Consider the following 14,783-nt stretch of genomic DNA (forward strand, 5'->3'; position numbering starts at 1 on the left):
CCTTAGCAAAAGCAGCTCTTTGGCAGTTTGGTGGGAATTTAAAAAAATATCTTTTAAGTCTTCACTTATCACATGTAAAAACCCATTTGAAAAAATCCAGATATGCATCAGAGATAGAAAAAACTGAACTGCAATACAAAGGGATATCCAGGGTTTGGTGATGCTTGGTGGTGCAAGGGCACACGGCTGGATGTTTTGGCATGTTTCCTGACGTGCTCCTTTGGGGGTTGTGGTCGAGGCTGGGGGTGTTCTACTAGGTGTTTTGCCAGGTGGGATTCTCAGGTACCTTGGGCCCTGTGCTTGCTCCATCTGTGGAGTCCCTGTTACTTCATGATAAATGCACATACACATATTTGTTTGTGTGTCTGTTCAGTTCTTCTCTGTCTGTGCAGTTGGCAGCCCCTTGTGTTTTATTTTTTTGCTCTATTCTCTTTTTTATCTTTCCACATTGTTTTCCCATTTAAGAACAAGATGCTATTAGAGCAATCACACATTCCAGAAACTTGAGTAAACCTCAGCAAGTGTGTGTTAAGGCTCAAATTTAGTTTAGAGATGTTTACAAGTAAAGATTAAGTCTCATTAGTATGTTTACAAGCATATTTTATTGGTGTTTTACTAGATAGAACGTAGTATTTTAATACCAATACAAACAGTAGGTCCAAGCAGTAACATCAAACAGTGAATGCATCTTTTACCATCTTTCACTGAGCAGTTTTAACCAAAATAAAATGGCACACCTATATTGAAATGTGGCCACATGCTGTGGGTTTTCCATATTATGAGTTGAATTTGGTGACTGCAGACCAACCTATGTGAAGCCTAATCCACTCGAAGTAATGAGCGACCTGTCAGACAGAGACACACAATGTTACTGTTTCTAATAATTCTAAAATGTGAAATAAGTACTATACAAGTCATACAAAATATACCACAATACATAACAGCCACTAAATCAACAATAACTATACATGAAAAAATAAAAGAAAACAAAAAAACATGATGAGAGGAAGGCCTATTGAAAACTATTATCATTAGTAACTATTTATAATACTCTAAAAATAAAAGAAACTGTCAAAACTATTTGGCTTTATACAAAGCATTTGTATCTAATTAAAGAAACAAACCATTAACAAAATAGTAAAACAAAAGGTCATGGAAAATTGAAATAGTCAAAAGCTACAGTTCTTCAAGCGTCTAAGTGAGGATCTAAAAATGAGTCAAACCCATTTACAGCCAATTACAAAAATTACACTTCAGGCTTATTTGACCACAAAAACAAAACCCTGATGTTTCTAATAGACTTCAATTTGTTCATGTAAATGGAGAGACCTCTTCACACAAAGGTCAATTATGGAGTTGCACAGGGTACATTTTCACTGCTATAGAGATGACACCCAGCTCTATCTGTCCATGAAGCCAGATAACACACACCAGTTAGTTAAACTGCAGAAATGTCTTAAAGACATAAAATTTGGAAAGAGCTCTAATTTTATACTTCTAAATTCAGATAAAGGAATTCACATACGGTAAATGTTTGGACCCAGAACTTCCATTTCGGTTCGATATTCTGTATTATTTCGTCTTCTGGGTAAAGCATTTTATTTACTATGCGGTTAGTTCCCTGTTTACGTTTGTATTCCTATTCTGTCCTTCCTGTCTTGTCTCTGTTATTGTTATTTTGTCTCTGAGTGAAGTTCTTATGTTTTAGGCTACGTCCACACGTACACGGGTATTTTTGAAAACGGAGATTTTCCGTTTTCGTTTTAAAAAATAATCCAGTCCACACATAAAGGCAGAAATGAAGGAAAACGCTGCTAGGAACATGCCAAAGCAACAGGTGGCGATATATTCCTAACCCTGTAGAAATGTTGGCCAATCAGAAGTCTAGAAGCCTGGGTGGGAAAAAGTAAACAAAGATGGGGCATAGAAGCAGAACCGAGTCGTATGTGTGGAGGGACAGTAACTGTGTGTGTATATATAAGCATTTAAACACTGCAGAGAGTACAATTAACAGTAACAGTATTGTAGAAATTCATTTCACCGAAACAATAACGTGGCGCACAGTGTGACGTCAAAAAATGTGCACACCTTTGACGCTGCGTTTTCTGCGTTTTTCTTATCCACACGTAAATGCAAAAACTGAGTTTTCAAAAATATCCACCCTGGCAGGCGTTTTTAGAAATCTCTGTTTTCAGCGACCAAAAACGCAGTTTACGTGTGGACGAAAGGTGCAAACGCATAGAAAAATCTGCGTTTTCAAAAATACCCGGGTACGTGTGGACATAGCCTTAGTCCAGGTCTCAGTGTTAGTCATTTCCTGTCAAATTTCTCAAGTCCTGTGTGCCTTGTGTTCCTCTATCTGATTAGTCAGTTATTGATTTCAGCCTTGTCTCCACTTGTTGCCTGTTCCCTCATCATCCTGTGAATTTATATATTGTGTCAGTCTTTATTGTGTTCTGACTCAAGTCCAAATCCGGGTTGTCACACAGCTGATCCCTGACACTTGCAGCATATGTACACAGTATGTACCCCTTTGTAATAAATTTCTCCTTTGTATAGTATAATATTGTCTTTGTGTACTGTACCTGTGTATAAACTCCAGGGAATCCTGGCTGTCCGCACCTCTCACCCCAGCTGACGATACCCCACAGGTAGGAAACTCCCAACTCATCCACACAAACCAGAGGACCTCCACTGTCGCCCTGACAGGAGTCCACGCTGCCCTCCACATCACCTACAAATAAACACATTTCCATCTGTACTATATCCAGGTTGCAGTAGTCCGGCTGTGTATAGATCACTCACCTGCACACATCATGCCTGGTTTGAAGTGGTTTCCATAGAATCTGCCGCAATCGTTGATCAGAGAAACGTTGGCCCAGAGCAACACTGAAGCTGACCTCCCCTCTGGACACAACGACAGGAATATTTAATCTTTGCTCATTAATCAAACCAGCTGATGGGAAAACATAACTTCACAAAGTACATATGAAATAAATGTAAACATTTTAACATACAAAGTAGATGGAGATATAGATCAATACTGTTGCATTCTTGTCTAATAAAAGTCTTCTTTGTCCTGTTTTTCACTTCATGATGTTCCAGATATATTCCGCTTGTGTAAGATCTGGACTGTCAGCAGGCCAATTTAGCACCTGCACTGTTTTACAATGAAGTCATGCTGTTGTAATAGGTAGAGGGTTCTGCTTAGCACTGTTTTGGTTAATTGGGCATTTTTCCTGACAAAGATGGAACCTGAATGAGAGAGCATGTTGCTCTAAAGCCTATATATACCTATATACCTTTCAGCATTAATGGTGTCTGTTTCTTCACGGGATCATTGGGCTAACTGTGTCAGTGTAGCTCCGGCTTGCTTAGTGATTTCTTTGTATTTCCTACTGCTTCTATCTAACGTCTATCTCCTCTCCTTTTACAGGCTTCCCCGGACCCCTGCTTGTTATCCTGCTTTGTGGACCCTGAGTGGATGTGAACGAGTGAACTTTTAATGGATTGGACTTGGAGTGCTTGTGAGTCACAGACTTTTTACCAGTTTTAGTCCTGCAATTGAGTCCTGCAGCTAACAGACCTTTACATTAGGCACTATTGCACCTCCATACTGTCAGAGATGCAGTCTTGATGCATGCTTAATCATCCAGGGAAGTAAATCTCCAAAAAGTGGATTCTGTTCATCTGGATGTAGCGTTTTGTGGGAGAAACGTTTCGTCACTCATCCAAGTGACTTCTTCAGTCTCAGCTGACTGCAGGTTTCCCCAAATCTTATAAACAGTACATTTACATCCCCACAGACACAGCGGCCAGGGAAGCAGAAGAACAGCACACCAAGAAGGCCCTCAGTAGTCTTTGATCAGTGGTTGTTGATCAATGATCATGAGAATTTGCATAATTATGATTGAGGAACTGACCTCCCAGAACATTGTTCCTTCACTGGGCTGGTTTCAGTCATTATGCAAATGTACTGTTTAAAAGATTGGGGAAACCTGCAGTCAGCTGAGACTGAAGAAGTCACTTGGATTAGTGACGAAACGTTTCTTCCACAAAACGCTACGTCCAGATTAACAGAATCAACTTTTGGAGATTTACTTACCTGGATGATTGAGAATGCATCAAGAAGATGATCCCCTTTCATTTTTAACCTGGATTGAACAACATTACTGTTCTTCTTGCAACAGGAAAATATGATTTTTTATCCATACCTGCAGTTCGTCCCCACCCAGAGATACTGCAGGTGTGGTTGGGCTGGAAGAGGTGTGTGGACCAGGGAACACAGACTGCGCTTATTGCTGGATTGTCCACCAAACATTTCTCTGTGAATGGAAGCTTCTGGAGTTTTACCAGAGCGATGTCGTTTTCATATGTGTTGGCAACATAACTGTGAGACATTAAAAAAAAAAAAGTTCTTATTTGATTACACATATTTGATTATAAAGTAACCATATTTAGCTTTTTCTTATTTCTGTGATATATCTGCTGTTCCAGTGATGGATGTTCATATGTAAATACAAGTAATCTCAGCGAGTCATGAGCTCAGACTTCAGACTTCTCTCAACATTCAGTTTCACTCAGCTTTCTTCTGTCATTGGATCTTTATGATATCATTTACCCACAATGGGAATCCCAAATACGGTCATCTCAGGTGCAGAAGCCTACCTACCCACCGAATAAGGGGGAAGTTGCCTGACAGAGGATGAATTGAGTGTCCTAACTAAGGCCCAGTATAAGAAAAATTGGTATTTCTAACTGTGGATCATTCAAAACTGCTTTATTAGAATGAAAAAAGAAAAAAATGTACCTGTAAACGAATAGAGTACATTTATGTATAGATAGTGTTGTTCATACTTTGGGTGGATAATGATGTCCTCAACAGGAACAATGTCAGTTGTGTCTTGAGCTCGAGATTTTTTCCAGAGGGAAAACTTCACTCTGAAGGCACGGGGGTTGGGTCTGTAAACAGCAAGGGAGAGAAATATGGTTATTGCTGACTTCCAAGGCAAAGCATGACTTTTAACTGCACTGACCAGAGCATGGGCTAAATTTTTCTGGAAATTGTATCAAATTTACACTACTTTTGAAAGTGAAGGTACCAGGAGAGAAAAACCCTAATGTGTGAGGACTTTCAAAGCAATGCCTAGTCTTAAAAAAGTGTTTTAAAACCTTCAATGTGTTGATGTTAGGAAGGGGGAGTGGTGTGAGTGATTTGTCCGACCTGACACAGTGAGCTGCAGTGATGACCCAGCAGCCTCCGATATAAGCTCCTCCACAGTCAATCCTCTTGTTTTCCTCCAGAGCAATCTGCCACTGGATTTGGGTCTACACACCAACAGGAAGATATGTGGCAGGTTATTCATGTGTTGCTTGTTACTTATGATGACAGTTATCATTCAGTTGTGCCAAATGGGGTGTGGCATTTTCGTGCTGAAATAAGCAAGACCTATGAAAACAATGTCATCACAGAAACAGACATGGCATTATCCTCTTTCTTGAGAAGAACGGTAATGGAATTCTTCATTATGTTCCCAATGGTTTCAAATTTACTCCGTGTGATGATACTCAGCTGGGATTTGAATTTGTGGACGTCTGCTAGAGTAACAGAACTATCAAGAGAGAAACTGGGGTTTCTTTTCTTTTCTTTTAGTCTATGTGACTTGTTGTTTCGTTAGTTTTAGCCACCAAAGTGATTTGGTTAGGTTTGGGAGTATATCATGTTTTGATTTAAATTTGTATGTCTAAGCAAGGTAGGCATGCCATGACATAGCATTTTGGATTTAACCAACAGGGCTATCGTACACTATCATACTCTAGGCAAGAGGTTTAGGGCTTCAAATAGGTGGAGCATCTGAGGATCTACAGGACCTTAAAAATCCCTTTGGGTATTTAGCATCAGAGGGAGATCCTTATGCTACATTGTAAGAATGACAAAACAAAACAAAACCACATAGTAGCAGCAGGAACGGTAACTGTACTCAAAAAGTTATGTTGATTCCAGCTCACCGGCTTTGCTGGTACTCCCCCGACTACCCTCTTGACTCTTCCATGGGTACTCTGTCCTCGTTGCACCACTTCCTCATCATCCACTGTGGTAGCATTTGGAATTCCACAGAACAGCTTGGCCTCCAGGTGTTTTCTGTTGGCCTTCGTTTCTGGACAAAGTTAACAACACACAAAGCTATATAACGCAGAGTTTTGTTGAAATTCATACCCTGGGGACTAGATATCCCTGTATATAAGGTGATCTTGTACCCTCAGGACTGATTTAAAGAACATATGCAAATTGAAATGAGGGTTACAATAGGTCAGAGGTTCCTAAACTGTTTTTGCTAGGCCCCCCTTTGTTTTAAAAGAAAAATCTTCGTGACTATTTTTTCATACTGCGCCCCCCTGCAATGGCTCTGCGCCCCCTGGATTAGATTAAGCTTTGGAATCCATGCAAACTTCTGAGGTTCTCTTATAGCAATGATTAAAGGTCTCCTAAACTGTAGCTAGAAGAAAACTGTTGTCAAAAATGTCATTGTCTACTATAGCATCAAGATTATCTAATTATTGCATATAACATAAGATGTGCCACCACCTCTGATAAGTCACTTTTAATCTACATACCATTCATTGGAGAGAAGTACTCTGAAATACAGGAAGAAAAAATAATTACTATCATCATCACTAATTAAAACAGTGAAATATTCAAACAGCTGCTGTGAGGATTTCATTTACCTGAATTTTCTTTCAGTGAAAGTGATTCTACAGAAAACAGAAACATATTGCTATAAGGACTCGGGTGCATGAAAAAAAAAAACTGATGGTTGTGGACTTTCAGCTATGAAAGTCATTCATCAGAAGTTAGCGTTTTTTTTAACTGTGACAACTATTTGTATTGTGGTTATATGAAGCAAACCACATGACACTATCAGTGTGAACAGGTGTTAAATCTAATCTTTCTAATCTAATCTTTTACTTAAATGTAAAAGATTAGATGACACAGTTAAATTTAGTTTAACGTAATATAAATAATTTATAAAAATTTATTAGTAATAGTAATCATAAGGAGCTTTCAGATTACAGGAGCATTTTTGCAACTTTCCAGACTCATACTGTGTCACAACATAAACCTTTGAGTTACCTAAGTTAGACGAATACTGTTGACATATTCAAGAAAGGTCCATGTTAAACTTGGCTGTGTAAGTAGCAGTAAGTTATAGTTGGAATTTCTGCTGGTATAGTGTTCTTGGACTAATTTTGCTCCAAGATGTAACTAGCCTTTATGTAATTGCCAAAGTTTGGGTAGATCAGGAACCCAAGTGAAACCAGTTTTACAAGTGGAAGAAACTAAATTGCAAAAAAACAAACAAAAAAACAACAACTTTCTAAAAGCAAACATCTGTTTTTCTAAAACTGTGTGGAAGTAAAGATATGTTGTGCCTTACTTTGCTTTGACTTAAATTTGTTTGATTCATCCTCGCCATCCAGGCAGTCGATCTTGCCATCACTGAGTGCTTCTTTATGAATACACACTCCCGTTTTACAGTGGAAAGCATTTTTTCTGCACTCTGATAAATACAATGATTCACATTGTAAAACTTGGGGCACAAAGCTAAGGTAAGATAATTTCTGATTGTGTTTGTGTGTGTGTAGTTTTACTTTTGCAGCACATCTCATCACTTTGGTCACCACAATCATCAATTCCGTTACACGTGTGGTGTTGAGCCACACGCTTTCCATTCGCACAGGTGAAGGGACGGTCTAAAACAGATAGAAGAGTCAAACTTCTTTTAGAGTGGAGGAGAAAATATTCGATTCTGATGAAGAAAATTATTTATTAATGAAGACTGAGCATCACTGTCTCTAAATTTTCAAATTCAGGGAGTCATATGAGCCTGATGATGATAAAAATGTTCATGTTGGGTTTCAGAAGCTGAAAGATGGGTTGACAGTTTAGATTGGGAATACAGAAATGTTCATTTAGCAACTCAATTTTTTTGAGAAAGCTCAAATAAATGTCTAAGATCTAAATTTATACCCAACAAGAAGTCCCTGCTGAGTGCAGTTGCACTTGCAGAAGACTAATGACATTTAAGGTGAGGTTTTTTTTTTTTATATCAGTTAATTAGTTTATTCTAGAAGTTCCACTGAATTTTCCAACAATCCAATCATCTTCTGCTACTTGTCTAGGTCCAGGTTGCAAGGGCATAGTCTATACATAGACACCCAAACGTCCCTCTTCCCAGGCACCTTTTCGAGCTATTCTGGTGGGGGACACTGAAAGGTTTCCAAGAGAGGTGTTATATCTGCAAAATGTGTTAGGTCAGCTTTGTGGTCTCCTTATATTTGGACCAGTCCGAAGCACCTAACCCCGAAGGCAGGCAGAAGGCATAATGGTCTGATAAACTTTTACTTTTAGACATTAATTCATAAACATTCTCTTAATAGTGTTGATTCGGAACAATTTTAAGTTATTTCTAAATGCATTTATGATAAGTACAAGTACCTTAAGAACACCCTGAAAACCTTCTTACCAGTTCAAATTTACCGATTACAAATGTGTAAGAGTACATTGTTTTCTAACCACAGACAAGAATACAGTAGAATTACCACATACTGACCTGTTGGTGCTGTTGATTCCTGGTAACAGGTTGCAGTAGCAACTAACGATTCTTCTGTAACCTCCACTTTGTCGTAGATAACACACTCAGCTAAGGACATTTCATAACCTTGGCAGTAGACACTAACACATCTGCGTGGAAGCTGTGTGGAAGCTGTCAAGGTGTTGTACACCACTGTGTTTTTGGATCCTGCACCCCTGTACACACAATGTTAGAAGTGTCTGACTCTAATACTGTGGTTATTTGCTGAATTACATTTTTATTGACTAGCAGATGATAAACATGTATATTTATCCTATATGTTCATGCTTTATTATTCTTAATTTGTGTAATTTCTCTCACAGTGGTTTCTTCTGTTCCTTGCAAGCCACATTAGCAGCAGCTATGTTCCACATCTTCCTACACACTAGTAATTCCTCCCCACCATTGCTGTCAGGAACAAACAACTTGACTAATCCGGTTTCCTCATCTATTGAAGTTCTGAACTTTGGACTATTTACTGTTGTGAGAAAAAGAGGTTAAAGTAACATAAACAATTTATAGGAATCTCAGAAAGAATCACAAAGCTTTGAATGCATCAGAAAGAGCGAACCATCACAGTCATCCCCAAAGTGGGACATGTGGGATTTCCTGGTCCGGCATGAGAGCGCCATCACCTGGAAAAGAGATTAAATAGAAATTTAAAAATAGTGGCACCTAAATGTGCAATATAATCTAATGTTCTGTAACCTTGTAACATACAGAAGATCAACTGTGTCTTGGTTAGGTCAGGATTAGTTTTGATTTTTAGCTATTTGACATGCACACAAGGAAATCTTAAAAACAACTGTACAACCAAAATGCATGTCTGTGAAGGTTCTCAGTCATCCAGGTCATTGTAGTCTAAAGAACTTGGAAAGAAAAGCGTCTGGACTTTTTAGAGTTTCTTGAAGATGTTTCACTGCTCATACAAGAAGCTTCTTCAGTTCTAAGAGCAATTGGTGAAGAGCCACAGATTTTAAGCCCTATGGGTGTGTCCCCACGACGGTCATGGATCCCCTATTGATCCTCTGTCTAATCACATGAGCCAAGGTGTGAAAACAGGTCTGGGTCACAATCAGCCAGGGTTTTGGGTGAACCCATTGTGAAACCTGGCCCCACCCTATCATGTGATTTACTGAGGTCAGATGGCCCAGGATGTGAGTGGGCGTTAAGGCGTCTGGGAAGGGATCTCAGAGAGTTGGTGTCGTAAACCACCGCCTCTGTTCAAAGATGGTCGCTGACAGTGGACATAGATGGCTTCTTTCACTCTTTCAAACCATCTGTCTTCTCTGTCCAAAATGTGAACATTAGCATCTCCAAAAGAGTGACCTTTGTCCTTTAGGTGCAGATGGACTGCTGAGTCTTGCCCCGTGGAGGGGGCTCTTCTATGTTGTGCCATGCATTTAAGAAGTGGCTGTTTGGTCTCTCCAATGTAGAGGTCTGGGCATTCCTCGCTGTATGCCATACAGTACATTGTTAAGTTTGTGTTTAGGAGTTTTGTCTTTGGGATGAACCAGTTTTGGTCTCAGTGCATGTACACTATATTGCCAAGTATCCACTCACCCATCCAAATCATGGAATTCAGGTGGCCACCAGTGTATAAAATTAAGCACCTAGGTATGCAGACTGCTTCTACAAAACATTTGTGAAAGATTGGTCACCTGATGATCCACAGTCACCTGTTAGTGGTATTATAACAAAGTGGAAGAGAGCAACTCGAAATGCTGGGTCCTGTAAAATCACAAAGCTGGGTCAGTGGATGCATAGTGTGCAAATTCTCTGCTGATTCATTAGCTGCAGACCTCCAACCATCATTTGGCCTTCAGACCAGCTCAGGAACATGGAGAGCTTCATCGAATGGGTTTCCATTACTGGTATGGTTTACTGGTATGCACAGATTCCTGACCTCAACCTGATAGAAGACCTTAGGGATGATTTAGAGTGGGGACTAACAACTAGGCCTTCTTGTCTTATATCAGTGTCCGCTAGTTTAGTTCCTGACTGGTTCCTGACTGAAGATATAGAAGTCATACCTAGGACTATAATGAGTTACCTGGCAGTAGGATCGGTAGTTCCTGTTGTCATGGCCACAAACTGGGTTCACATTCTCAACGGGGCACAGATAAGGAGGTTTACATGTGCACTTTCCTTCAACGCAACGCTCCCATGGAAGGCAAAAAGCCACATCACATGATGCACGAGTCTTCCTAATAAATGTAGACCAACAGATCAGGCAGACTGCAAATCACACAATAATCATGCAAAAATATGATTATTGTGTGATTTGCAGTCACACAATAATCATATTTTGAATGGAATAACAGAATAACCTTTTGTGTTTCCTTCATGTCACTTTTATCAGGAAGAAATAAATAATCTCACAATCTCCAGGGCTGAAAAATTAACATTTAAAATAAAAAAAGAAGTGTTTCCTTTCCACCAAATGGCTTGTCCTAGGATAAGTAGCTACAGTAAAACCAAGTGCCCCATCTGCAATCACTGGAAAAAATTTAATTCCACTTTAAGTCCACTTTAAGCTCCAAAAGGGAGTCAGCCCATGTTAAAATGTTCAACTTTTACAGGAGGAATAAATATGTTTTCAGCCTACAGGACAAATCTTCTACAGCACAGCTGTTTAAATTGGATTATTATTTTGTCTTCATCTGCTTATGGTCACTTTTGCCTTAAAAAATCAAGAGAGGAAAGCACTGCAGGTGAGCTGCAAAAGATAACTCCAACCAAGGTGAAATTAAATCACTTAAGCATTTAAATCACTTAAGTCCACATACCAACATTGAAAGGATTCCAGATACTCATTGCTCTCAGGTGTCTCTGGGGCTTTGGTAGTAGCCAGTTGGGTGGGAAGTGGGGTTGGTAAATTTGGTATCTGGATTTTCTGATCCGTCTGCTCAGTCTGCTCGATCTGCTCAGTCACATGATCATCTACGTGTGCTCGGTCACTTTTGTCTGATGGTTTTACCTGGAAAAGCAAAAAACCCATAGTATAGTTACACTGTGGTAGTATCTATCCAAAGCAACACTGGGTGATAAAAAACTTCAATTGTCACGGTTCTGGGTCGTTTCGACCCAGGATGAATTTCTTATGTTTTGGTTTATTTTTGCATTATGGATTATTTTCTTATTCTCTGGTGCTTTGATCATGATTATAAATATGTCATATTTTTGGTGAGGGATTAGTTTTTCGGTGGTGTCTCATGTTTAGTATAGTTTGAGTTCCATGTGTTATATTCTTTCAGTCTCAATGAGGGGTGAACGGCTGTGAAGTTAAAACTCTTTCGAATCAGGAGATTATTTTTTATAGACCCTGTATTTTACCTTTATGACCTTTATAATGCTCCAATTTTTCCAAGCTTGGAAATATCACTGAAAAGCTGGGTCTCCTCCCAGTCTAATCCAGTCTACCCTACCCTCAAAAGTGTAGACACAATGGTGCCCCCCAACTGGTTTGCTGGTCTTAAACTTGTGATGGTTCTATTGTTATTTAATACTGGTTAGTCATCAACATTGTCCCTAAAGTTTTCTTGGCTACGTCGCTAAATAATGAAGAGTCAGTTTTTCAAAGATGGATTAAACGTTGTCTTTGGTCTTAACCTTATTTCAGTGAGGGTCTTAATTTCTTGTACTTTGGGTGTAAATGTAATGAATGTATGGAAAACCTACTACAAATCCATTAATTCATCTATTATCTTGCACTTGTTCAAGCGAATCACACAGATTTGCAATCTGATGAACACATTGGAAGGCAGTTTGGGGGTTCAGTATCTTCCAAAAGGATACTTGGAGACTGGAGCAGGCAGGGATCGAACAACCAGCCTTGGTTAGTAGATGACCTGCTCTAACTCCAGAGAGACAGCCACCCAGTGAGGACTCCCTCCAGTTTTGTGCGCCTGGAAAACCTGCCAAGGGAGGGAGGCATCCCGATCAGATGCCTGACCGCCTCAACGTCATGATGTAGAGATGCAGGTTGTACTCCTCATTCTCCTTGTTCGGGGTGGCTGTACCTCAGGGAAAGAGCAAGTCATTCACTAATTGGAAGGTTAGTGGTTCCCTGACTGCTCCAGCCTAATGTCTGCATGTTTAAGTGTTGTTGTTTTGTTTTTTTTAAAAAACCCACAATGACACAAAATTTGTAGCTAGATAACCCTGTCCACAAGCAAGCAACTGAAACCCTTTCCTGGGGCTCAGGCAGGACTGGGCAAAACCCCCAAAATAAAAATGGATCTCCAGAGGGGTTGGCAACTTGCAAAGATAGTCACTGGGGTTGAGTGAACTGTGGGGTGGGGCCAGCAGGTCTGCCCTGGAAAATAATTCTGGGGATAAGACTTTTTATGCTAATCTCAATGTTTTCTCCCGCACTACAACCCACAGTAACTAATCCATGCCCTTCTTTTGTGGACTATAACCCCCTTTATGTTGTTTGTTTATGCTGGTACTGGATGACTGCCAATAAAAGTTCATTTGGTTTGGCCCTTTAAACACACACAACCTTTCCAAACCTGAAGTCTTATCCATATTTCTGAGGTCGTTTCACTGATAACAGTCAGCTGTTACTGGACCTGAGAGTAGAAATCAGTAAAGATGGCAAACCTTTCGCTCTCCTGTTAATCACCTATGGCCTGTCTACCACTTAACCTTTTAATTTGATGAAAGCTTTGTCTAGACTTCACCAAGAACAGGATGGAAACTGGATCAATTTAACAGTATGCAAAAAGATTTTTTTGCTTAATGCTAAGTCTGGAACTGGATTTTAGTCAAAATTCATAGAAAAATGGTTTATTCGGTTTTTTTTATTCTTTGTTATTTTATTTGTTTATTTTATTTTATTTTATTACAGTTTTAAAGCTAAAGTAGCCTACTTATAATAGGAATTTCATTAATCCCACGTAAGACTCCATATGTTTAGAGCTGCTAGGTGTAAAGTTCATTAAACTGTCTGTTTGGTATTAATGAAGATAATTGCTAAATTACAGAAGATATGCAATTTAGTTATTTTTGTAACATTTGACATTAAATCACTTTATTTATTTATATCTATTGGAAATACTAGCCTGTGACCTCTGTTATAAGGCTTAAAAATGTTCTGCAGCTTTTTAAAGCAACACACACAGCTGCATTGGTGGAAATATGTTGCTTCAGGTGGGCAGAAGGTCAAAACAACAACTCGCTAACCAGGCTACCTGATCACTCCATGGTTTCAAACAAATTTGAGCACTTTTGGGTCTAGAACATCAGGATACTGTTGGTGATTAAGGTAAATAAATCATATATGGGCAAATGGTTCATATCACTTGGTAGGCTTGCCTGTTGGATTCCTGCAGTAAGAGTCCGGGTTTTTCAAACTCAGTCACGCTGACTGATTACATTTGCCACAGTGAAGCCTCCAATTCCCCCAAAGCCCAACCTCAAATGTTATTTTTATAAATTTGCATTCAGATCTAAGTGATTTTACAAAACTGTTCAACAATTTTTATAATAGCCCATTTAAAACAGAACTAAAAGTATAGCAACTGTAAATTCTGTAAATTTGCTAAATCTCAGTTACAGTTATTACACAACACAGTACTGAATACTGGCCTCATTAGCCATGTAGTGCAACTCTGATCAACAGATCAACAAAACTGATAAAAGAGAGGCTAACTCACCATTTCAAAGTGAATGAAGAGAAGAAGTAGCAAGGAAACAGAAACTCTGGCAGATATCATCCTGGCAAATGTAACGATAACAATGAAACTGTAAAATTGCTCTCGTCTTTTCAGTTTTCGTCCCTCAGAAATGTTTCAACAAGCAAATTAAAAAAACAAACAAACAACAAAAACAGGCATAAATCTCTCAAAATAAGCTGCAGCTACAGAGAGTTATTCTCTCTGTTAGGGAGCAACGGGTCTCTTCTGCCCACTGATGTCGTCCCCAATCAATCATCAGCTTGTCTGTGTGGACACATAAGTACACAAAATGATTGATCCAGCTGATGATGAAGAGCAGGGGGGAGGGGTTGTTGAAGGGCTCCTGGAGAGAACCCAGATTTTAGCGATCAAAACAAATATGTGTTTGGAGGGTGTTATAACTAAGTTACCAACTTACATGACGCAAAGTAAGAATTTCAGGAAGATGTTGCTTTTTTTTAATCTG

General features: G+C 39.3%; 1 protein-coding gene across 1 annotated transcript; it reads right to left on the reverse strand.

Annotated features, from left to right (window-relative positions):
- Positions 1 to 583: 583 nt before the first annotated feature.
- Positions 584 to 14,569, reverse strand: cfi (complement factor I). The gene is made up of 17 exons (XM_087832519.1): positions 14,297 to 14,569; positions 11,423 to 11,613; positions 10,687 to 10,840; positions 9,205 to 9,268; positions 8,955 to 9,111; positions 8,613 to 8,809; positions 7,651 to 7,752; positions 7,437 to 7,559; positions 6,727 to 6,753; positions 6,616 to 6,636; positions 6,010 to 6,158; positions 5,225 to 5,328; positions 4,858 to 4,962; positions 4,215 to 4,390; positions 2,806 to 2,907; positions 2,586 to 2,734; positions 584 to 845 (listed from the first exon to the last, which is right to left on the reverse strand). The coding sequence occupies exons 1-17, from the start codon at positions 14,354 to 14,356 to the stop codon at positions 777 to 779; spliced, it is 1,950 nt and encodes a 649-aa protein (XP_087688645.1). The 5' UTR covers positions 14,357 to 14,569; the 3' UTR covers positions 584 to 776.
- Between the last annotated feature and the right edge of the window lie 214 nt (positions 14,570 to 14,783).

This window comes from Neolamprologus brichardi, chromosome 3 (genome assembly GCF_056152115.1).
Source record: "Neolamprologus brichardi isolate AB-2024 chromosome 3, ASM5615211v1, whole genome shotgun sequence".
Classification (NCBI taxonomy): domain Eukaryota; kingdom Metazoa; phylum Chordata; class Actinopteri; order Cichliformes; family Cichlidae; genus Neolamprologus; species Neolamprologus brichardi.

Excerpts from the sequence above, each read along its gene's own strand:
- cfi (XM_087832519.1), bottom strand. The coding sequence starts at position 14,356 with ATGATATCTGCCAGAGTTTCTGTTTCCTTGCTACTTCTTCTCTTCATT. Across the intron at positions 9,269-10,686 it reads ACTACCGATCCTACTGCCAG|GTGATGGCGCTCTCATGCCG; the intron begins GTAACTCATTAT and ends TCTCTTTTCCAG. Across the intron at positions 7,753-8,612 it reads GGAATCAACAGCACCAACAG|ACCGTCCCTTCACCTGTGCG; the intron begins GTCAGTATGTGG and ends TATCTGTTTTAG.